The sequence below is a fragment of the Centropristis striata genome, chromosome 15 (assembly GCF_030273125.1).
Source record: "Centropristis striata isolate RG_2023a ecotype Rhode Island chromosome 15, C.striata_1.0, whole genome shotgun sequence".
Lineage (NCBI taxonomy): Eukaryota > Metazoa > Chordata > Actinopteri > Perciformes > Serranidae > Centropristis > Centropristis striata.
The window spans coordinates 17,101,377-17,127,360 of record NC_081531.1 but is presented as its reverse complement, the minus strand read 5'-3'; the positions used below and the strand labels follow the sequence as shown (position 1 = coordinate 17,127,360).

General features: G+C 39.0%; 1 protein-coding gene across 3 annotated transcripts in view; it reads left to right on the top strand.

The window, feature by feature from the left end:
* Positions 1-25,984, top strand: part of tmem132e (transmembrane protein 132E) — a 358,154-nt gene that overhangs the window by 323,031 nt on the left and 9,139 nt on the right. For all 3 annotated transcript variants that reach the window (XM_059351344.1, XM_059351345.1, XM_059351342.1), the window contains exons 6-7: positions 5,827-6,032; positions 13,419-13,698. In XM_059351344.1, the coding sequence (XP_059207327.1) occupies positions 5,827-6,032; positions 13,419-13,698 (486 nt within the window). The remainder of the gene's footprint in view (positions 1-5,826; positions 6,033-13,418; positions 13,699-25,984) is intronic.

The window sequence follows — 25,984 nt, the reverse complement described above, 5'->3', positions numbered from 1 at the left end:
AAACAGTTTTCAGCTGTGCTAAAATAATGCACAGGTGTTTTAATGATCAACCAGCCTTTCAACACTATAAATATGGATTAACACAATGTACCACTGGAACACATGAGTGATGGTTGCTGACAATATTTAATAGATAGTTCATAAGAAAAATCAGCCGTTTCAATCTTTAATACTCATTTAACACATTAACAATGTCTAGACTGTATGTCTGTTATTTTAATTTTAAAATGAGCAGTACTGTATATACATTATATTGCGATTATATGTGATCCACATTCTTTTTATTGCAGAAAGCTTTTTCACAAGATCAGAGGCTTTGATAGCAGCATATTAACGCCCACTGTTTTTAAACTAGATACAGTTACATGGGGGAATAATGATGAGTAGGGGCCCAGGTACTTTCTGCTGCCTGGACAGTAATGTGCCAAAAACTTGGATGACAACCATCACACCCATGGGTGCACAGATGGGCGCTTTCACAACTTACACAACGTGGGTGCTGGATTTAAAAAAATTCAACTGCATCAGTCTGAAAAAAAGCATTGACAGTTGACAGGGCACTTTGCACCTTCGTTCTACAATGAAGGTGATTGTAAGTACCTGAATGTGTCGATACCAGCAGAGGTACATTTTTTAATACATCATTTGGATGAACAACCCTTTAAAGTATTCAGATCACTGCTTTGCAATATGAAATAAATGAAATATTTGCATCCAAACTGTTTCCAAAAGGCTCCAAAGAACCAGCTTTCCAGAACAACACATCATTCTCAGCCTGAAGATCATTAATACTACCAACAACAGGCTAATGGGGGCTGGCTCATTTAGCTAACAGAGCTAAATGAACTCAATGGTTGCACTGCTCTTGAAGCCAGCACACATCCATCACATAAAGAAAAGCTTCATCCAAGACACAATCCCAGTAATGCTAGCCATATGTCAGCTTCCATTCAGTGTTCATTTAATACATATGTTATCCCTAAATAGAAAACCCATTTGGCAGAGTATTGTGGCAATTAATTTAGTGGATATTTAAATTTGAAAATAAAACCCAGAATGATTGCGGTTTCTGTTTGGAGACACATGCCAGCCAGTATGAATATATGAATGCCATCAAGATGCCTCCCTTTTTTTCTGCTGCACAGATTTATTCTTTGTTATGTGGCGTCTTTGACATTGAAACGTGGGTGAGAAAACCACTTGTCTTCCATACTTTGTTTGATACACTTAAAGGAAATCAAAGTGTAGGAGCGACCCTGGAACAAAAGCCTTGTTTGTGAAATCACCCGGTGTATTTTAGCTTTCAAGCAGCCCAGCTGAGTGATCATTTCTCACCGCCTCAGGGATAATTGCAACTCTAACATAGAAAATATTTGGAATATTTTGTCTGCATCTGGCTTTGTGTATTTCTTTCTTTTTCCATTTTATTATAAAAGACCATATTATGTTTTGCGGTGACCAAGCTGCTTCTAAATCTGCGACACATATACCATGTAACCCTTGCAACTGGGGTTCCAGTCCAATATGAAGCGTGTCATCATGACCTTTCATGCTGTCTAATAAATGATAAACCTCTGACATAGCCTCTAAGTTTAGAAAAATATACTTTGCTGTCAGAATATCCACCCACCTTCGTCCCACTACTAAAACTAGAGATTGTTTTGACTGTCATTGTAATTTACACACTGTTTCTCACATAATTTTTTTCCCCCACCTTTTTTTTAAATTGAGGTTTATTAATACGATTGTGAATTATGAATTGTAGACTTCATACTTTATGTCAGTTTAGGTCAGTGTGGTTATGTCCGTACCGGTCAGTCCTCACTTTCTGTTCACTCTAGTTACTCGAGGCTCTTTCACTCATTAATGGGTTTGCTGTCAAAGGGAACAATTGAAGAGTACTTTAGCTCTCCAGGTGCTTTGGAGGAGCTTTGACAAATCTGATAAAAATAATAGTAAAGAAGTCATAAGATTACACAAAGTCTTTGCTACAAACTGGGGCTGTGATGTAGCTGAAAAAGTGTGGGTGGTCATTAGCAGTGGAATGTAATGAAGTACATTCACTCAAGTACTGTACTTAACTACAATCTTGAGGTACTTTATTTGAGTATTTCCATTTTATGTAATTTTATAGCTTAATATAACTTTTTTATCCACTTCATTTAGCTTCATTTAGTTACTTTCAGGTCAAGATTTTACATACAAAACATGATCAATTTAAAGTGATGAGACTTTTTTAAATTATTAAACCTCATAACAGTATATTATGTAGTTAAAATGAACCCTATCTTTATATAACTAAAACACTGCTTACATAAGTGGGTCCAGAGTCAGATCAGATCAGATCAGAGTGGGTCCATTCTGAATAAGTTTTTTTATTTTATTTTTCATACTTTAAGTACATTTTGATGCTGATACTTTTGTACTTTTACTTTTTGAATGCAGGACTTTTACTTGTAGTGGAGTCATTTCAAATTCTGGTATTTGTATTTTTACTTAAGTAAGGGAGCTGAATACTTTACCCACCACTGGTCATTAGGCAGAGAGGGTGTAATGAAATATGTCATGGAGTTGTATTACAGAAAGTGTAGGATCAAGTGTTTTTCTTTTTTGATTCCATCTTGGCCCCTAACTTTTGGAACTTTATTCTGAAGTGCCCCTCCTCGGGGTCAAGTGTAAATAATGAGCCGATGATGTAATGGCAGTAAATCTGTTTAAGCAGCCTGACTGCTCAAGATGGAAAAAAATAATGGCTCAAGTTCCACACTGGATTATGCGAACAAATGTGTTTAACTGCCATCACTGCAGAATGTGAATGAGCAGCGGATGGTCACATTATAATAAAATGCCATTAAAGCATTACTTGTTTAAAGGACAGAAGCTGCTGCCTTCGCTGGAGCCGTCTGGGACTTAATTCACTTAATGTTATGGAATAAATGTGTGACAGCTTCTTAGGTGTCTTCACCTTTATTAACCGAGCCAGTCCTTCACTCTGTGCATGTGACCAGTACGCCAACGGATGCGGGAAGCACTTGCACTTGTCCTGACGATCTGTCTCCACCCAGGCAATCTGCTGGCACCAGGGAAGATGCCACAGCGCATTAGCAGCAGTGTGACGGCATGTGGCGGCTCAGTGTGTGAAAGCCCTCCTCAGCAAGCCCCCACAGGGCCACTGATACCCAGAGTTACTAACAGCTTTTGACTTGCAATTAGCCGGCCAAGTTTATCAGCAGCAATAGCCGCAGGAGCTGAAGCGGCACTGCAGCTAGGGCACCTTTTCAGTGTGTGTGTGTGTGTGTGTGTGTGTGTGTGTGTGTGTGTGTGTGTGAGTGTGAGTGTGTGTGTGACTTTAGGGTAGAAGGGAGTGCATGTCAGGCAGATGTTCTCGACTCTGCATACAGCCAGCCATGCTGTGATTAATCAAGGTGGCTGGGTTCGTTGTGTTGAGTTACTTCTTCTTCTTCGGCCTTTTGTAACTCACTTCGCACAGATAAGACTGCACACGAGCAGACAGAACAATAACACACAAAACCTGGATACTGTGGTCGACCATAAGGTCAAACCTTGCAAAATTGCATTAACTGAACTAGAGGGAAAGACTGTCATCTTAAGAAGTCCATCCACCCACCCTCTTCCCCCTCTCCGGCCTGTCTGCATGGAGGGGGAATTATATTACCCAGACCCCCTCCCAGTTATGATGAATCCCCAGCCCTGAGAAGACTGGCCAGCCCGACCTCCATTTGCGGGAGATTAGATCCTCTGATTACAATGCCAGCTACCTCCCACCACTAGATAAATCTTCGATGGGAGCCCAAAAGCAAAGCCCTCCAGATCCATTGCAGTTAATAATTTAGTGTTAGAGGGGGACAAGTATTTATGATAATTCAAATGGAGCTGGAGATTTTTGACTAGATGGGAAAGCTAAAGAATGGTTTTAAGTTAAAAATGGCACTTGCGAGGACTTAAATATAGAAATGTCCATATATTGAATTAATACTCTGTGTCATTTCTGTGTCACAAATGATATCACATTACACAAATGTCTTGTGAAAGGTGAAATGTATGAATATGTTTATTAATGTGCCATGTAGGTGTTATGATCTGAAGTTCATGTGAAATGTCACACTGCTGTCAGCCTTCATATTATATGAATTATGTGTTTGCCTAAAAGCTTTTGTTGGCATACATGTCTGTGTAATTGTTCATAGATCATTATTCTGAGAATGGGCAGGAGAGGTGGTGGGGTTAGGACGTGGTTCGCATGCCTAATTTTCACTGTACATGCTTATCAAACACTGGGTCACTAAGAAGCATTCATTTGACTGCATAAAAGATGCAAATTAGATTAGAGAACAGCCCACAGCCAGTAAGTATTGTTTACAGCAGTCTTTATCAGCGTTGTGCCGTTAAAGCTCTTTGGGTTTTTTATTCTGACCAAACACAGCAGCAGCTGATTTTCACTGATTCGTTCCATGTCTGTGGTCGAGGCTGCCAAAATCAGCTGCTGTAGTGTTTGTTTGAAATGAAAAACTGCAGAGTCAGTGACACATGGCTGGGAAGCACCGCTCCACAGTGTGCTAATTATTAACATATAGACTAATTTTTAATGTTGTTTCACCCAGATTGCAAAAATAATGTCCAGTGGTATGTAGTCATGCAGATAGTTTTGGTTTTATGTGCGTATGTTATGAGAGAAATTGTGACTATTTATTGACAAGAAAGTAATTTCTGGATTATCCTGAGCAGTACACAAGTATTGCACAATTTTGAGGTTCTTTTATACTTTTATACTTTATACTTCTACTTCACTACATTTTAAGGGTAAATATTGTACTATTTACTCCACTACATTAAGCTGTCAACTTTTACTTTTCCGGTTCAAGATTTATCATAAAAAACGTAATTCATTTAAAACAATGGTTATGGTTATGAATTGAACCATGTAAAAGTATATTTAGTGGTTAATTTAGCCCTACCTTGACATCAGTGCTTACATGATTGCATCAATAATAATAATCCAATAATATATTTTGTATATATAAAACTATTTGAGCAGGTCCCTTCTACATAATGAGTACTTTTACCTTTAATACTTTAAGTACATTATGATGCTGATACTTTTGTACTTTTACTTAAGTAAGTTTTGAGGGGGCGTTCCCGGTGGCACACCTGGTAGATCGCATACCACAGAGGCCCAGTCCTCGTAAGCGGGCGGCCCGGGTTCGAATCCGGCTCGGAGCCCTTTCCTGCATGTCTTCCCCCTCTGTCTCCCCCTTTCACTCTCAATATCTGTCCTGTAAATAAAGCTACAAAAATGCCCCAAAAAAAAAAAAAAAAAAAAAAAAAAGTAAGTTTTGAAGCAGGACTTTACCATTACTTGTAGTGGAATCATTCTGCGGTGTGGTGTTTGTAATTTTACTAAAGTAGGGGATCTGAATACGTCTTCCTCCACTGATCCTGAGTAATTGCGATATTGTTTCTGGAAAGCCAGCTTGCTGTTCAGTTTTACCCATATCAGAGACAGAAATCTTATTTTGTTTATCATTTGAATTGGGTGAAACAGAGCTTCAAGACAAAACGAAAGTGTTGGCAGAGGTGGTTTATGATCCCTGAACTTTCACATCACATTAAAAACACCAGAAAGATCCTTGCTGTATATTTGCTCTGCTCAAAGTGTCAACCTTGAAATGCTCTGTGATGAATTGTGGCGCTGACAGCTGCATCCATACTGTGCTGTATATCATCACATATCACTTAGATCCTCTGCCACTGACGTGACCATTACCATATAGATGGTCTCTGACTTCTGACCCTGATCTGTCCTAGGTGTCCATGAATTGCGACTATGTGTTCGTCAATGGGAAGGAGACACGGGGATCCATGAACGCCAGGGTGATCTTCAGCTACGAGCACCTGAGCGCGCCGCTGGAGCTGACCGTCTGGGTGCCCAAACTTCCCCTGCAAGTGGAACTTTCTGACAACAATCTCAGCTTCATCAAAGGCTGGAGGGTTCCCATTCTGCCCGACCGAAGGTGAGGCTCACATCCAAACGGAGATACAGTTAGGATGCTTTTAATGTAGCCGGGGAACTAAAAGTGCAGGCTGTGGACTATAATAACTATAATTGTGCACACATTGCCCTGTCACTCAACAGGACAATTAACCTGACATATGAACTACAAAAAAACAAGCAAGCAGTATTGAAATAAAAAGTGTATTTCAAGGAAGCTTACTTTTTCTTAAATATATGCTATACTAAAAGCCAACTGAGCCAGAATGCATTATGTGCAGTAGATTTTCTTTCCTTGTTATTTTTGTACATGATTACCAGAGGGCTCATTATCCAAAGAGCATGGACCTGCGGTCTTAAACATTAGAAGCTAAAAAGCAGCACAGCCTTCTCTCTGTTATCCATGATTACATGTATACTTGCTTGTTTTGCTCCAATTAGATTCCCAGGTTTGGCAAGCAGTACAGAAATTTTGCCTGCAAAATGACGCTCATAAGTGCAAATTGATCTACGAGGTTGTCATGTTTTGTGTCATAACCATCTGAACCCATTTTATACTACAAGTCCAAAACACAGACTTAATTTGACTTTGTACACAGAAAGCTTTCTTAGAGTGAATATTGGTTGTACTTTTGGATAGATAATGATGTTTTTGGACTAACAAGCAGGTAATTTAGGGTGTTACTGTGGATTCAAAATGATGGTCAGAGTTGTTGTAGCTGCGCTTCCACGAAGCTGCCACACTGTTGATGTAGTAATACGGTCATGCAGAGGTAATGCTGGCCAACTTTTCACTCTCTGCCTTATTCCTCTGGTATAATTTTGTTGGAATATTCTAACCAGCAGCAAATGAAAGATTAAGGTATCAGTTTATGTGATTTGTGATTAAAGTCATGCTGTACATTTGTGCCAACCAGCCGCATCAAGGTGTTGGCATATTGTTAAAATGCTATAGTTTCAAAACCTGAAGAAACCAATAAAAACATTTTGAACATTTAATTCAAACATGAAGCATAGGACATAAACATTTGATAGAATATCTGCCCATTTGGAAAAAAAAAAAAACATTTTAATGCAATTCATTGGTAGTATTTTTTTATTTCTGTTGCCATTGTTTAGTTCTAGTTTTTTATTTTGTACAATTTAAAATGACAAATTAAAAAAAAAAAACTACAGGAACAGAAAATTTAAGTGTTAGGTGTGTGTGTGTGTGTGTGTGTGTGTGTGTGTGTGTGTGTGTGTGTGTGTGTGTGTGTGTGTGTGTGTGTGTGTGTGTGTGTGTGTGTGTGTGTGTGTGTGTGTGTGTGTGTGTGTGTGTGTGTGTGTGTGTGTGTGTGTGCCTTTGGTGTGTGCATGTCAATATAAATAAAACAAAAAAGATACATACTATATAAAACATGAATAAATGGACAACAATACATGGGGAAACTCAGTTACAAAAGTTACATAATATTTTTTAGAGGAACAGTTTTTTGGCCATTTAAGATAATGATTGGGGTTTTTTTTGTCTTAAATAGTTTCAGTCCATCAAATATACACTAAAGGTACATTTAAAAGCACATGTGCAGACTTTTAAATATTATATGAAAATGTAGTTGTTTCCTTTTTCTATTAATTAGAAGTAACACATTTCCTGTATCCCATTCAAATACAGTTTAAGAATACTTTTATCCTGTGTCTTGCTTTATTAGGACACTGTAGGTTAAGCATATAGACTAAATGTCTCTTGGTTTTATGGTTTATGGTGAATATACATCTTTATGATGCATACTTGGCAACTATTGTTGTGTTCTGTTTATTGTAAGGAACCAGACATCTTGGCTTTCATGTCAGTATTATACAGTGGAAGATTTTGTCGATAGAAGGAATCCAGCAGGCAATAAAAAATGAATGAGCTGTTAGAAATATAACACCTTTAGATGTGGAAAAAGACGGCACCGGTGGGAGATTAAGGTTGTTCGAGCCAGGACCCTGATGAAGAATGTGGTCTCAGGTTAAGGAACCTGGGCTCATTAAAATATCCCTGCATTCTTGTCATGCATGGAGCAGTAACAAACAGGCCCACAACCCTTCATTTAGGGGATGTTTAATGGGAGCATTAACACTCATGCGGGTGGCTGCTGCCGTCGTTGCTGGAGTACATCTCATAGACCAAATCCATTCCAACCCAACCTGAATACAAATGGCGTGTTTAAGGAGTTGTTTGAAGAATTAAGTTATTTCAAATGTCCTCTAGTGCTTGGAAAACATCTTGCATAGCCTTATTCTTCAATGATCTCCAGTGGACTATAATGTGCAATAGTTGCTATGTTATTTTGACATGTAAAATGTGTCTTAAATCCCCACTTCAGCACCATTCACTCATTTTCTGCAGAAGGCCCAGCCTATTAAAGCATAATGCAGCTGCAGATAAGGAACCATATATGTCCTTTTATCAGAGTTGTGAGATTCAGACGCCGTTATTTTGAATGGTGTTTGCCGTTTGTCCAGGGTTTACCAGGCCCCAGGGTTTGCCTGCAGTTTCACTTGGTATAAGTTTTGTATTACGATATTTTCTTTGTTATTCAACGTTCCCTGAATATCAATAGCTGTACTGGTTGTTTAAAGCAAATTGGTGCGTTTTAAAGTGTGTCTTTCCTAAAGTTTGTATCTCTACAATTCGTCCAACCCATTTTCTATGCATATAACTTCCCTTGATGCCTTCATGAAAACAATAATCAAAGACCCCTTGTGAGCTATTTTAGGTTGCTGTGATTGTCACACAGCCAGGCCAGAGAATTCATTTCACTGCAGGTGAAGCATTTCTCTCCTGCATGCTGTCATTTGAATTTACTGAGGGGATGTAATGTTCTTTACTTTTCCCTGTAGTTCTTTGTGGCATCAGGCAACTGCAGACAAAGACGTCTCCCATCATTCTCAATGGTGCCACATGCAGACTACTGAAGCTGCTGATACTGACTGCACCGGCCTCCCCACAGGACTCTTTGTGTTTTCACTGATATTTCTGCTGGTGGTTTTGGACATATCTTTTGATGCATGTGATATAGAATACATGTTGTTCTGTTGCTTGATCCGTAGCTGTAGCAGCATCACAATAGGCTGGCATCCACATGCAGGGGTGCATGATATGGATTTTTCTTTTTTTTTTTTTTTATAATTACCTGCTCCTTGTGTCGATACTGATAGAAAAAGTGATTTTTGTATCTTAAAAACAAGTTCATAATCTGTATTTTTTGCACACCTAAAGAATAAGGCTAAGATTTAATATTCCATAGTGCTGAATTGAGCAATCTAACTAACATCACAATTGTTTACATGACAAAAAACAAACAAAACTGTTCTGATGGTTCTATTTTTCCTAGTAAAGTACATCAAATAAACTTTAGTGACGTATTTTGGCTTTTATGAAGCATTTTAAAGAATGAATACTGAATACTTTGACATGATATGTCAAATCAGACTTCAAATCAAACTTCTTGGTAAAGTGTTATAAAAGACAGCTTAAAAGTAAATAATTATATGTGTGCACCAGAAGTGAAGTAGTTACGAGGGTGACGTGACTTCCAGAAGTGACAGAGTTACTTAAAAAGGTGATGTTTAAAATAATTTACTTTTGTTTTCACATGGGACACAAACCTTGTTCTGCTGGGTGAAGGGCCGATATTTGTTCAACCCATCCAACACAACTCCCTCCCTGAGTGCAACTTCCATCATTTATACCACACACTGCCATCATTCACAATTACTACTACGACCTATGGGGTCGTTTTTGAAGTGAGACCAGTCTTGTGCAGCGGTGAGCTTTGGCTGGAATATGTTAAACCTAGTTTTAACCAACCAAATCAATCAGAACAAGATGTTTTTTGCCATAATGGAGCAGCCATAGAGTCAAGGCTTGAGACTTCTATGTGTCTTGCAGAACAACAACCTGAACGTGTGCCATTAACAAAACAAGACTCCTGCCAACAACTGGCACCAAGACTGGCACGCTCTACTGTAGCGAGGTGGCAGGCAGGCAGAGAAAGGACAGACAGCAAGAGGATTTACGAGGAATCATCTTAATTCTGCACTTACAGTCACACTGGCATGAGACAGCAGGATCAGTCTTGACCTTGGTGTTGTTTGTTTACAGTCATTAAGGAGTGCTGTGATAATGAATTAGATGATGTTTGCACAGGCCTCACAAAGCACTGTAAATAATGCCTCAAAGTAGAAACTCTGATATGATATAATGTAGCTCGTTAGTCATCTCAAACACACTCCAGTTCAACGTAATCATGATGTTTATCTGCAGCAGACTTTGCTAAAGCTGCTTCATTTTGCGACTGAATTATTGTATTTTCATTAACTCCTCTCAATCCTCCCATCGCTGAGTCCTGCTTGCCTATTTTCCTCCTCTCACAAACGCTCTGACTCCTTTACACAACCTCTAACCTCCCACACTCATTCCCTCGCCTCCTTAGCTCTTTTATTTTCCTTTTCGTTGCAGTCTTTCCATCCTACATCCCCTCACTTCTGCAACGTGACACATTCTGAACCTTCATGCGCAGCAAGGTCTCTTGGCCTGCAGTGGGCCTTTGCTACAGTGCTGCAGAATTGCTCACTGGCTGCATTATCCAGCAACATGCTCTAAAAAAGGAAAGAAAGTGTAATCGGGCGGGCAGCCTGTGTGCACTGAAGCTTCAGCTTGTACGGTTGTATCAGAGACTCTAATAAGAACAGACAATATTCTTCTAGGGGAGGAAAAATATCAACCTTATTTTCAGGTACAGACTCAGGAAGGTAAACTTTCACTGACCTGAGCCAAGAGTTGTGAAACTCCTTGACAGAGACAGAGAGAGTCTTACTGTCTCATTGGGTTTTTCTCTACCTTTAACTGAATGAGTAACTGAGTGTGCAGTCTCAGCGTCTGCTGTGGAGTTAACTCACTTACCTTAGTACAACAACAGCTACATGACCTGGAGCTACACTGTCAGTCTCCAACACACAGAGGGCCACAGGAAGAAGTCCGGATGACATCCAGGCCAGAGAGACAAATGCACCTAAGATCACTTTTAGGTCCCAGTTTCCCTGTTCATTGTCTTCTTGTAGTACATTACTGTTTAAGGTGATTAATAACATCAGGCAAGTGCTTTGATGAGGTTTGCTCCTATTGGGTTATTTGGGCTCTCACAATTTAGATATGCTTTAGGTGGACACATTAATTATGTAGCAGATGACTGGATATTCTGATTTAAGTCCCTGCTACTGTATGTGTCCAGCTGTTCTTCTTTTCTCTGATCCCCAATTTGTGGTGACAGACCAATTCTTTCTGCTATTTATGTCTTTTGACATAAAAAAAAAACCTCCAACAAAGGAAACGTGCAACAATCCACAAAATGCCCAGCCTTACTGTTTTGATGTGCTGCTGTTCATTATATTAATTAATATTTTCACCATCACATTTCAACATTGTAGGTAAAAAAAATTTAATTTGACCCACAGATTTTGTGATAGAATGTTCTTTCTTTTTTTTCTTTTTTATACTTTAAATTGGCTTTCCATTAAAAAATGGCCCAGTCTCAACCAGAAAGATGCATGCTAAACTGTGTTGACAATTCTTCTTAAGTTTTTCTTAAAGTTGGAGTCCGCAATTCTATTCCAAATCTCCCTGCACTGAAAAAAAAATCTGGTTATCATGATCAGCCCTAGCTCTGTAAATGGGAAACAAAGAAAGTGGCTCGGGCTGAGTGGGAGGGATGTACTTGTTTGGGTGTTGAGTTTAAATCTCAGTCTTTACCTAGAATCACTGACTCCACCTTTAAACCACCATCTGATTTGAAAATAATAATAAAATCTCATTAATGTCCATGCAAGCTATAGGTGTGCAACTTTTATAGGCTTGTACACATTCACTATTTAAGACAGAAGACACTGCAAGATTATTTAACCCCCAAATGCTTAACTTGCTACAGTAAAACCATGTTGTTGCAGCTGTATGTTATTTTTATTATGCTGTTTGTATTGTTATTGTTCTTCTGACAGCATAGATGCAGTTTGTACGAAAGTCACGCATCATTGCACTGACTAATGTAACGTCTGTAGCTTTTTACCTGTCAGAGCAATAATTTCCATAGTATTGAATTCATAGTGACTTTGCCACATTGCTACAAAATCACACAGTGACTGTGAAAGAGCTTTGCATATTTTATTAACTTCAAAGTAACACATTCAGCCAACCATAGACACAGAAGTGATAAGTCTACGACCCAAGCTTAATCGGAGCAAAAGAGGTTCATGAGGTGAAGTTAAAGTTGCTTAAATGAACATGCAGGTACCTTCAGTAATCCATTAAAGCCTTATGGGGAGGACTTTTTTATTCCTGTTATACATCATATAGCCTGCCAGTGCAAAGTTATAAGCAGAGCAGAGTGCTGAAGTATTGGGGGAAATGATGAAGTGTAGAGCGCTAGCATGCTAGGATGAATTAATAATCAAAGCCAGTAGGTGGGACAGGTGAAGAGAGGCACGCAACAATACATTTTGCTGTGCAGGGAGTGTATTCTAAGTGTTTATGAGACCCCGGGACAGAAGTGTTTAGCCTAATAATCGGACCTGCTCCTTGAATCAATGGGTGGGATATATACTTTGTCAGTGGCTGACAGCCCCGCTGCCTCTCCTGAATCTCAAGTCGTTCAGATACTTAAGTCAAAGCTAAGATTAAGCAGAAGGATGCTTTTTAAGGAGAAACTGGCAGACTGTCAGGCCTGCTGAGCGAAGTTGGCTAACTCATACATCTTGTTGTAGAGCAGATTGTGCTCGGTGGGGGATGCACCTGGCATGTTTAACCCCGCTGCCCAGGGCCCCTGTGAAATAAGAAGGGCATCAGTCCAAAACTCTGCTTTTTGGTGCCTATCATTCCCTCCCTGCTGGCTGGGAGGATTGTTTTCCTCATCGCCCTTACATCAGAACAGATAATGTGATGGATTTGTGTGGAGTGGTGCCGAGTTTCTCATCACTGTTATGATGTCAAATTATAAAGAGAGTAGAGACCCTTAAGAACAGAAGGCACACATGAGACGTAGCATCGTACCAAAGCGCTGAGCATAATTTAGCAGCAGCTGCTCCGTTTAAAAAGGTGACTAGTAATGATTGATGATGGTTTTAAGTTTTTAATGTTTTATGAAGGGTTCTCAATCTTTTTGGTGAACAATTCTGGACATATTTGACCGATTTTTAGGCACTGAGCTTCAGTTGTCTTTTCATCACTTTTGATCACAGCTGCCTAAAATTGGCACAATGTTCATGGGTGGTTTAGGATAGCACTGCTTTATTTGGTTCATTCTCGACATTATGTAGAGGAAAGAGGAAGCTTTAGTGCATTTTCATTCCCTATATCAATTATTTCCCCCCTTTTTTTCCATCCAAGGAGCACCAGAGACAGCGATGCAGACGATGAAGACGACGAGCGCCGCGTGAGTCGAGGATGCACCCTGCAGTACCAGCGGGCCGTGGTCAAGGTGCTGACCCAGTTCCACACCACCTCTACAGAGGGCACCGACCAGGTCATCACCATGCTGGGGCCCGACTGGCAGGTGGACGTCACGGACCTGGTCCAGGACTCCCTGAAGGTGGCCGACCCCAGGATAGCTGAGCTGGTGGACAGGACGGTGTTGGTGGGTCTGGAGCTGGGATCCACTGTGCTGAAGGTAAACAATCTGCCTTTAACGCCTCAGTGCTGAGAAATCACATTAATAAGCAGTGAAAAATTAAGCGTCTTGTAATGACAAATGACGCGTCTGAGTGAGAAGCGTGAAAGTGGTGTGTAGTGTTCCTTGAATGCATCCACCACAGTTACCACACACAAAATGAAGGCTGAGTTAAAGAGATTTTAGAATCAGAGCTTGTTAGTCTTTCTGAGTTTACAGCAGCTGTACTGATAATTCATAATTTTACTCTCACACTTATCTCTCACAGGCTGATAAAGATTAGTATAGATACCCATTTAATGGGCTACTAATGGCCTTCTAAACCTACTAGGTGGAGCATGTCCATTTTTCATCATAACGCCATTCACTAACATGATAACGTCCAAACCAGGCGGTGTCTTTTTATTGTAGTTTTGGTCACTATTTTGATTAGTTATGATGACATAATACTCACCAAAGTATTTTTTTTGTACTTATTACTGTATACATTTTTGGTTTCGATGTTTCCATGTCTTAAAAATTAACTTGAAGAGTACAATGTTTTAATTATCATTTGGATTAATAGCCTTAATTATGGACATAAAACTAAAGTTGTAATGAAAGACATTTTCCCTCAAAGTTTATACAGTACTTTTATCCCTTTCACTTTCCTTTTTCACCTTTGCCTGTGTCTGTTATAAAACAAAAACCTCTCTGTCTCTGTAAGTGTATGCTGCTGTTGATGTCCACTTCAAGTAAAAGAGCTCCCTGACGTAAAGTGCATATAAATGCATCAGCCCAGACAGGTTCAGAAGTCCTTAAAAAAGGAAGCGACACAAGTTATGACTCCGGGGCAGTGATTTACTGATGCTTCACTGGTCATTTATGGGGGACAGAGAGAAGTAACGGTTGGTGAGAGTTTTGATCACCATGAAAGATCACAGTTTCAGCCTGTCAGGAGAAAGAATGGTTGTCTGATGGATGCGTCCGATGATGGCGAAATAGAGAGGAAAGATATAAGTCACCAATCCATCATTCTGAATGTGCAATGTATCATTTGTAATCTGTTGAAGGGTATGAATAATTAGACATCAATTTACCACCAGACGTAATTTGCCACAGTGACTCATAGTGATTGTAAATAAATAAGTGACTACATAGATAAGGTGTTCCAAAATTGTTTCATACCTGAAACAACTTTGAATATTATGTATTGATCCAGAAAAACATGCGAATGCTAGTCTGGATTAGATTATTTCAAACTAACAAATTACACAAATTAATTCATATGGTAGTAATCTGTGGTATGTACAAGGTATGCGAGGTTTAAATGCTCATAAACCAAATTTTTAGGATGGGCTGAAATTTATTTGCAATTTTCAGCCAGACTATTGTGATGGGTCAACAAGTTGTCCAACATAAATGGCAGAAGAGGACGTGTGTCAGTACTACAAATTACGGAACGTAGGCATGTATCGGGCTAGCGCTTCAGGGCACATATTAATGTATTGTAGTGCGGCTCGCTGGCTCGCGGAACATTGTCACGCTCTAAAAATAGCACACACCGTTTAGGGCAAAAAACTTCTGCTAAGGCGTTATAAAAGACAGTTTCAACAGTAAATAAATGCTGGAAATGAAGTAGTTACAAGGGTCACGTGACTGCCGCAAGTTACGTAACTTACGTAAAGAATGTAACTTGAGTAAAAAATTGTTTACTTTTTATTTTGACACAGGACATGAACCCCGCTCTCCCAGATGAAAGTCCACCGCATGTTTGACCCATCCAACACCCCAATTTCCAACCAACCGTTTTAAACTTCGCTTGGCTGTCAATCACTATTACGTAAGCAAGATGGTAGCGGACACATTACAGCGGATGGTGAAATTCGTAAATATAGCTTATTGTTCGCTGCCTGTACACACAACCTATATTAACGTTTTTGACAGGAGAACAGGCTGAATGGGTCTGTTAAGGGATCACCAAAATATTTACAATTCATCCTGAGGCGGACATGAATGTTTGTCCCAATTTCATGGCAATCAGTCCAATAGCTGTTGAGATATTTCACAGATGTATTCACATTGTGAACCTCATGGAAAGGTCAGGAGATTCATGGGATTCATCATCATTGAACCATAAAAAGTACAAAATATTGTGCTAATCTGTCTGGCAGAGGTTAAGATATTTTACTGGATAGGTGAAAACTTTGACCTCCTGGTTGCACTAGATGAAAAGTCAACAGATAATTAACATTATCGTGATTAACTTTCTGGGCACCATGAAAATCTGTATAAGATAACATGGCAATCTAGCAAATATTAGTCAAAACATCAGATAAAAAGCCAAAGATGTCAACCTGCTGATGGTGCTCGAAGTAAAATCAACCAAAAAAAAACCAGTACAATTCATCATGAGTGTAAGTACAAAATTTCATATCATCCATTCAATAGTTGCTGGATTAGTAAATAAAAAATATTTATCATTATTGTTATTATTATTATTATTATTATTTATTTATTTTTTTCTTACTTTATCATAATCAAAAGTTTCCAGTGTCTGTCTGTGTGAGTATATGAATGAATGAACTGCGCAATCATGTTAAAACACTATAAAGGAAACCGAAATTGGAGCTCTGTTGAATGAAGGCATGGTGGCTTATAAAAAACCCAAATTACAAAGAAGTCATAGTAAAAGATCTCCAGTTTGCAGAGCCCTTTTTTCAAAGAACAGTGAAATAAGTCTGCAGATTTTCTGAAAATGAACAGTATATAGATCCCGACAATGGTCCTCTTACGGAAACATGCTGTCTTTCAGAGGATTTGAATTAGTCTTTGAGTTTCAGGAGTCTGATTCAAATTGTCCACCCGCTCATGAATATGAACAAATAGAGAGAACCAGCAGCTTTTGTTCACTTAGTGCAATATTCTCATTTGGTTTCTCTCTTTTTGGAAGGATGATTGAGGATTTGTATGTTAGATCTGGCAGGTCTGTTTAACTGAGGGCACAAAAGAGAAACTATGGGAGTTTTCGAGGTAAATCTTAGTTTTCCTGTAAAGGGCATGTCCTCTGATTACATCACAGAAGGATGACTTGCTAAGAATCCACCAAACCTGCTGGGAGCTGTGGGTTTAATCCAAAAGATTACTGAACAATAGCTGCTTCTCAAAGTGAAAAGCCAGACTTGGACAGAATTCACTGTTCGTCCTCTGATCAGAGATTATTTAATTAATATCTGCAAACACCAACCACTCGTCCACAGGCACACAGCGGAACAGAAATAGCTTTGAGTCTAATCTTCAGAATCTTTAATCCCACCATAAAATTATAGTTCAATATTTACTTTGTTGTATATACAGTATAGTATGGATCTCAACAATGTGATTCCATTTTCAATGTTAACTTCACTTCAGAAATGCTGTCACTTATACATAAAAATAAACGTGAGCTGGAGATTTATTGAGTGGATATGGACTTCCACCCACAAGTTTGGCCTATCTTAATTATATATCATGGTCAGACTCTTCAGCTTTTTTAAATAGAAGTATGAAGCCCAATAGGTGAATAGATAAGAAATGCAATGAAATGTCCAAACAAACTCCTACGCCACAGCTTCTATCTCAAGATGTCTCATGCACTAGAGCATGTCTTATGATCCAGGACATTTGTCTCGTGTCATTCCCCCTCTCTTTGTCTTGCCATACTTTGAACTACCTAATAAAGTTGAATATGTCCCCTAAGAAAGTCCTTGTTTTATCAGAGTGACTGCTGGGCAGGCTGTTCTGTTGCGAGGCTCTGTAGCTGCCGAGGGAACCCTTGCCTTGTGGGGGGGGTGCAGGGGTTTATTTTGCAGCTGTTGCACCCACTTACTTTGCAATGTGGTAAGCTGTGTAATTGCCTGAAAGTTTACAGGATGGTAAAAGTTGAAAGCAGGGGTCATGTTTTCATTTTTCACTACGTTTCGAGTGGTATTACATTTGTATTTCATCAGTTCATCCTCTTGGAAGGGAAGCACTTTGTGTTTTGTGCAAACAAGCATAAAGAGGCACGAAACATCTCGGTGCTCATCAATGTTAATTACACTGATGGAAGGTTTAATGAGAAATGGTCATCATTTCCTACAAGATGAAGGCTCGAGCTTGTAGAAGTCAAAGTGTAAACAGGCTAAGCGGATCTTTCACTTAAGTCCACAAAATTGGACGTTTTAGTATGCTAAAGCACTTGTTCTGAATAGGACATTTTAATTTGTTGGTCATTTTCTTTATTGTCGTTTTCCACAGAAAGTCTGATGTTGTTAACCAAGGCTGCCTGTTACATCCATTATGTCTGCTCAATATTAAATACAAAGCAAACAACAAAAGGTTATACAATAACCAGGGGCAAAGCCGTCAAGGTGAACTGTTTTTACATGTTTGAATTTGATATAGTATATTGAAGCAACAACAAGGAATTATGACTAGTTTTATGTTTTTTTAAACTCTCATTTAATACTGATGCCTCTATGTGACCTACATAAGCACACAAGACCATCAGTGAGAATATTGCCTATTTCTTTATAGTTATTCCAGGTACCATCGGGTCCAATTCTGACAAAATCAGATAAAGTTAGCAGATCTTCCAGAGCCTCCTTTAGCTCAGACTCCAGTGGGGCCTCAGACCCAGATCTGTCCGTGTTGGAGGTGTCGGAGCTCTGGTGGGAGGTAGGGAGCTCTCCTGCTCAGCAGTGGCTTCTCCCCCAGCCAGGAACAGAGCTTCACCCACTGCTCCACCTTATTCCTGGGAGCCAGCACCAACACCACGCTGCTGGAGGTCCACACTGTTTTGCTTGGCCCACTAGAGTGAAGGGAGGCACAGAATAACTAAAATCAGGACTGAGTGGAGCAGACATTCAGCCCCTGCTGAAGTAAAATTAGAAGTTTTATCATGGCAGTCTGGTACTCATGGAAACTCTCACTTTAGTACAACGCCAAACATGTCCCTTGTAGCTGCTTTAAATAAATTATATAGTATTATATGATTCTGCTCCAAATATACCGTAGGCCTTTATTTGTAGAACAATAAATATAGAAAAATATGTATTTTTTCAGAATGCACAAGGAACACATTTGACTTTACTACGTGCAACAAAAAATACTAGCAGTGTGTTATTTTTTTTCTATTTTCTTATTTGCACACCAAGAGAATTCCAGCTGGATGAAGCTGTGTGTATATTTCTTAAAAACAAAGATAAAACTCTGTGCCTTTGCACTTTGGCTGTCCCAAGTGGCAGCAAGAAAAAAATGTGAAGTGCTTTCAATATGCTGGGTTCATAGCGTATAACATCACAAACTGTTTGATAACATCTCCCAGCAGTCTCCCAATTAGTGGGAATGACTTACGCTGCTCAACTTTGTCATTTAAATACATACAGTTAACTTTTAACCAGAGTTTCTTTAAGTAAAATAATAAGTGTTAATGATCCCTTCACAGAACTGTTTAATTCAAAGAAATCATTTTTTTCTGTACACGTGTGAGAAGGTGACTCCTCAGGTGTGTTTCTGCTAAAGCAAACAGTGCAAAAAATCTACAGCTTGCATGAATAAATCTTACACTCACATTCTGTTGCGCTGCACAGCAAAAATATGATTTATTGAATGCAAGGTTTGGGAAGAGAGGTGTAGAGTGCAGTAGGGAGACGATAATGTAGTGTGATGCAAGTAATATGCAGTAGCATGAGCGATCGCTTAGCCATGTTTAGTGAAGGAGCTCTGCTGGTCAGTGTCAGTGTGCTGCTCGGACTCATCATTGATCTTCTGTTTGCCTTAAGCATCAGTGAAGTAGCACCGCAGCTTCCTGTGAAGGCCACCTACACGACACCACACACAGCTACACACAGCCGGGCACTCAACAGTGACTGATAGAGGAGCTCCTAGTTGAAGAACATGTAAAGTGTAACTACTTCTTGCTTCACTTCACCTCCCCTGCCTGAAGCAGCGATGACAAACTCAGCTGGGAGCTGGGCTGGAAGGAGCTACACAGCTACAGCTGACCTCTCCTTGCTGGCAGACACAAATGCAGACATGGAACACATTCATCATTCATCACTGGGTGTAGCTGCGAATCAATATTCATCCCACATTGTTACATTTTTTTGTCAAAATAGCTCTGTTTACTTTCAGCCGGGAGGTGCCGGCTTTTCATATGTTAATTATCTCGCACCATCAGAGGCAGAGTAAAAGGGACAAACTGAGTTCAAGAATATATTATTCTCTCACCAGCTTTGTCCCTGTCCCAATTAGGATTTTAAATAAACCCTGTCACAAGATTCAAATTGTTAATGAAATCATTTTGTTGAACGGAAAGCACAGTAAAGCAGGAAAATGTAAAATATTTATAAAAACGCATCAGTGAGTTTTTCAGGTAATTAAAAGATGAGAAGGAAGCTGGTGAGGGATCATCTCTCTGCACTATCATCTCCTAAAGTTTGCAGTGTGTGATGCATGTGGTAAATTGGAAATATAACTCAATAAAACAAATAATAATATAATGTTTCTACTGTACATTTTAATGTATTGGGACAGTTATTAATCTGATTTTAAGAACGTATACAACTTTAATCTACAATTATAAACACGCCAGGGAAAAGTTGTAATAAAAGAGTTGGATACATTTGTTGTAAAAAGACAGTGGTTACGGGTTTACACTGTTTTTGTTGGACACTTTTATAGGAAAGTTATTGCTTTATATGGACAAAAGTTTTGCTTTTTGCATAAGAATGTGGATTTGTGAAGTTAAATTTTTAAGAGCAAACGGTATAAAAGAGGCGTTACAACGGACCCATGTCATATTCAATTGATGTAGCTTTAAAATGACAGCTCCAAGGACAGGATGTATGATTTGTTAAATGCCCGTTGTCTCGGCTCATCTGTCCTTGTCTCTTCCTTACGAGAAGAGTAGGCGAGGACAGGAATCAAGAATGTCCAAACTGTGACTTGGGACAGACTTCTGATCGCCTGCTTTTTGTCCAGTGACTGCTGGTGTTCTCACAGTCAAGAATACCATCTCCACCTACACACACTGGCTGCAACATGTTCTGTGGGGGCTTTCTACAGACATTGAGGGGAAAATTAGGAAATCAGTAACTGTGGTAAAAGAAAATGAGGCAATTTGAGGGAAAACGAAAAAACAAATTGCAGCACTTCATCAGCAAATGCATCCTGGAATACATCACAAACATCACAAATTGATAACAGTCCTGGAGAAAATCTTTCCTCCTGGGTTTTTATTTTTAATGTGACAAAAGCTGGTTTGAAGCTTAATTTCTTTCTGCAAGCGCCAGCAGTTCTCTCCCCACAGTATTTTTTTTTAAACAGAAGACTGCATCAGTGCCAATAGAATAAATGATCATCTGTGACCAGTACTTGTTAAAAAGATATTGTAGACTCTGTCACTGACCAATCTTTCTGTGCGCCGGACTGAAGTGATTGCAACTCATATTTGTGCCCATTATTAAAAGTTTAAAGCTAAATAAAAAGCCAAATTTTCAGTATAATCATCAGGAAAAAAAAAGTATTTGTAACTGAATTCTGTAACTCTCTCCTCACGTTGGCTTAACTCGCCCTCAACAAAAGTTAGAATTTTGAGAAGACTCCAGACTCGTGATGGGAAATGATAAAATGTTACTGATACCAATGCTGTTATTGATTTTGCTTATCGGTCTGAAAGAAAGGAGGCCTACACCAACGAAATGGCTTTATTATCTCTGAGTCTGACACGTTGTAGATGAAATGAGAGGATATTTGTTCAGCATTCATTTTCATTTAGGTTTTCTTTGTCAAAGAAAAGCCTGCCTTGGTGATAAAGTTATTATAAGAGGATATTTGCCCTGGGCAATGGAAGTGCTGCTCTGTTGGACAGCAATGGCTCTCCTATGTAAAGTGTCAAGTAGCATTCCGAACATTTAAGCCCATATTGCATAGAAAGATGTTTCAGCTTCATCAACTTTCTTTGTGAAATGAAGAAAAACATGCATATATTGAAGTAAAACAATTGATAAGTTCTGAGGCATAGGCTTGGAAAGACTGTCCTCTAAAATATGATCTCATGTGCCATTTGAACAGCACCTTATGGTGCCACAGGAATTAGTTCTGAAACCAGGAAGTAAGTTAGCATTTTAGCGCCCTGGGTTCTAACTTTTCAAACTCACCTAGGGATTTTGAATGTGTTGCTGGTTAGATGCCTGAAATAAGTTCTGTGGTCAACTCAAGCTAAAGAGATTTTGCATTTTGTTGTACAACATAAAATACGTTGGTAAATACCTCTACGGACGGTATCTCTCTCACTAGTCTGCCTTACAGCCTCTAGTCATGTTTTTCAGTGCTCTTGCAAACTCTTGTAGATTGTAGATTAAGTTAATAAACAATTTGTTAGGCTACATTTTCACTTGCTTCTCAAATAAGCTGGTTAGCTTGTCAGAGACCGTCTGAAGCTAACGGTAGCGATGTTCAAGTCATGCAACCATGGAGTAGCTCACTAAAGCATAACGTTAGCTTTTTACTTCCATCGGTTGCATTAACGCTTCTAACATCATAAGAGTGGTATTCATTTTTGAAGATGATCCTACTGAACAAAACACATAAGCATCAGAAACATGCTTATTTTCTGCAAGGATCTAACATCCAATGCAACAATCCATAGGCTAATTCTCAATAGACCCCATGGCTTTGCTAACTTCCGGGTTGGACCTCAAAAATAAATCATTTAATTTGCTCTCTATTGACCCCTATTTAAGTGTGTTCAATGGCACCCTCTAGTGGCCGTAGTAATTATGAAGGATGCTGAGGCGGAAGTGATGTTGGTTTACCATGTACTTTTTTGCCCTAATCTTAGGGAAGTAGTTTTGAATCCTACAAAACTGTGGCCGTTTCACAGGGAGGAAGGGCAACCATTAGGTTTAGGTAGGAAGATGTGTTTTATCCTGCCACCGAGAGTAGAAACAAATGGCATATGAGGTATGGTTTGATTTACGAGTTGGCTTCACATATTTCTGACAATTTGAAACCAGTACTGTACTGGAACCGCTTCACGATCCCTTTCCGTATTACGGACTAGCTGCACCTAACAGAAAACTTCTATTCTTGTCCAGTGTGTGCAGAGTTAAAAATATAATACAGTTGTACATAGTTTTGCAAATATGTTCATTAATAAAACAAGAATTCTTGGTGGTTTCAGTTTGAATGTGCATTCTATAACTTACACAGAATCTGGAGGAATGCTTCATGATATTTCTCTGTTTTTCCTCCACATTCAAGCCTCTTTTTGTATTTTGGTTACTGTGGGTGGCAACTGCTACAAGCCATTATATCTATAAATATCACTGGGTAACGCTTTTGTCCCAAAATATGTGCTTCACTGCTCATTTTAAAATAGAGTATGTGTTTTTAATTATTTATATATGTTTCTAGAATGTTTCTCAATTGTTGTCTGTTTTATTCAAAAAATGAAAGTAGTAGTTTTGGGTTAAAGAAACTTTAGACAACTATAGCATGCATGAAACAGATTTATGTGATGTTTGAGGGTCTGTGTGCCAACGCATAGCAACAAAAATAGCAGAGACTGGGGGAGGTTCAAACACTGATATCAAACTTTTGACTGCAGCACCCAGTCTATGGCAACAAAGAGATTTTTCTTAAATATTCTTGAAATTGGATACATGACAGCTCAGGAATAAATGCCTACACAGTATACATTTCCATCAAGGATCATGACCCTAAACAAGATTAGTTTCTGTGATTACATTGTTTTATTTTAGACAATCAATGTGGACAATATGGTGTATTTTTGAATCATGTTTTGACATTTGTACATAGTCCCCAATATTGATTTTAATCCTATTAGTTTTTCTTTTTAGTCACTTTAATTGGCCTGTGAAAATATGGGCCACATAGGAATGGATAATAACGTAGCAGAAAATCAATTGTAAGCAAACTGTTTTCACTGGTGGAGTTGCACTCGGTCAGACCTCAGTAGGATTTATGTTTCGACATGTTCTTAAACTGAAACTGACCTATTATTGTTCAGGACCCATCTTCCACCTCTTTGTCACTGTTCATAAAAAAAGGCTTCACCTCGATTATCTCTCCTCTTAAGCTGAATCTATCCCTAGAAACAAGAAGTTCCACAATCGAGCAAATGCAAAAGTCGTAGCAGAAAAGTCTCCCGCTGTACTTTAAGAGTGATCCATCATCATGCAACATGGAGTTGTCCTCATGAAAACTTAAAAAGTTTATTTATGCATCCATTTACTATCATGCCTTAGGCTTTTGCTTGCAAACTTGTACAGGAAGTGTGTGTGGTTGCATGTGGACATGTTTGTGTGGCGCCCAGTGAACCATAACTCTCCTTTCTGGCACATTAATCCATCACATCCAAACAATATGCATATAAAAGTGGAACCTGACTGCAGAATTTTGTTGCTGCGCAAAAGTTTGTTCCCCTATTTTTAGCCCTTAAGCGTTTACCAGTACGGAGGATTACTTTCTAATCCTTTATAAAATTTTCATCAATACTTTTGTAACTTCATAACACTTAGCTCTGATTTTAATGCAGCACGTAGACACGGCGATACACACGCACACAGTGTGTGCTGCAGAGATATTTAAAGTAAAATATCAAGGGCAGGGAAGTGGAGGTGCTGCAGGGGAAACACATTCACACGTGGCTGCAGAGAGGCTTTCACACAGCCGACATGCACTACTTAATTGTTTCCAACCATTAACCTCTGAAGGCTAAGAGGACATTAGCAAGGAGCATTATACCATTCTTGTAGCTGTGCAACACAAAGGTTGACAACAGTCATCAAGCAATCTAATTAGTATGAGCCATCATGTTGTAACAAATGACATAACACAAATTAAGGTGTCACTGAAGGTGAGGACAGTTTTTATAGAGCTCCCAGGACAAGATGTGGTCAAAAGCTCCAGAAAAAGCTAGTAAGTGAGCCTTGAGTTTAGAATATTTTATTATTTAATATTTAATATTTTAGTGTTTGGCAAAAAAGTTCGGAGGAGCGAACTCTATTGCCGATAAGGATGGTGAGATGCTATTGAAGGCTCTGGGGGGAAAAAAGAAAATTATATTATTTTGTCAAATTTAGTAAAATATCTGCTTAACAACAAGAGCTTACAGAAATACCTCAGAGCTGCACAAAAATACACAACAATAACCACACATTATATGCTCCACAGAGGTCTGTTGCAGGTCAATTTAATTTAATTTCTTCTGTTACCAAAAGTAGTTTATCTCCCTGTCATGTAAACAGCATAGAGCATGAGTTCCAGCCACAGGGGCTGTAATATTAGAGATTGGCAGGCCGCTGCACTGTGTGTGTGGATTGTTTGTGTGTGTGTAGGAATTAAAAGTCATTAGGTATTGAAACCAAATTAATAAAACCAGGCACCTGCAGATGCATCTGTTCCAGCAGATACTTTGGCTTTACATAACAAATTACATTGCAGCAAATAACACAAAAAAAAATTTGCACTAAATTATGTGACACTTAGACCTGAGCCAAACGAAGAAGAAAAAAACACTGGATGACATCTAATGTAGAAGTCATGCAATGTGAGAAGCAGTCATAGCTGCTGGGTTTCTGTCACAGCGGGGCTCCATATACTGTATAAAGACATGAAAGGCTTCGAGTAAAGAGCCATGTCATTTTATTTACAATTTTATTTATATCCTTCCTGCCTGTTTGAATTCAGATCGTCAAAACATGAACATCATGTCACATGAAATATATAGTACCCCTCCATTCGGAAATGTTTTTTTTTTCTGGTTATGTCCCCTAGAATGTCTAAACTGTCTATATCCTGACTTGTACTTGTGCAAAATGTGGCACTAGAGAGGGGGTTTCAGATTTGTCTACTGAAGAGGGAGATGTTTTTGCACTTCTCTACAATCTGATGTTCAAAGATATGTATACTGGGCAAGCTAGATTATTTACGTCAATCAAAAGCCGTAAAAACAAAGTTTAGAGTAATCTTTTTCTACCTGAAATCTATGTTAAACAAAATATGAATCATAGCAGAGTAGTTTTACATTTAAAACATGTGTGGAGGGGAACTTCAAGGTTCCTAAGTAATGTCGTTTGGCAGCAGAACTTGTGTGTAGTTGACGTAGTCGACTCGCTGTTTTAAGGTTTCAGCTGACGGTGATTGGAGGAGCTTGTCAGAGCACCAAACCCTTCACTGCCCTAGCATTGCATGCTTCATATGACACCTGCAAGAGTTGGAAAATGCTTGAGCTGAAGGTGGAAAAGATTTCCCCCTC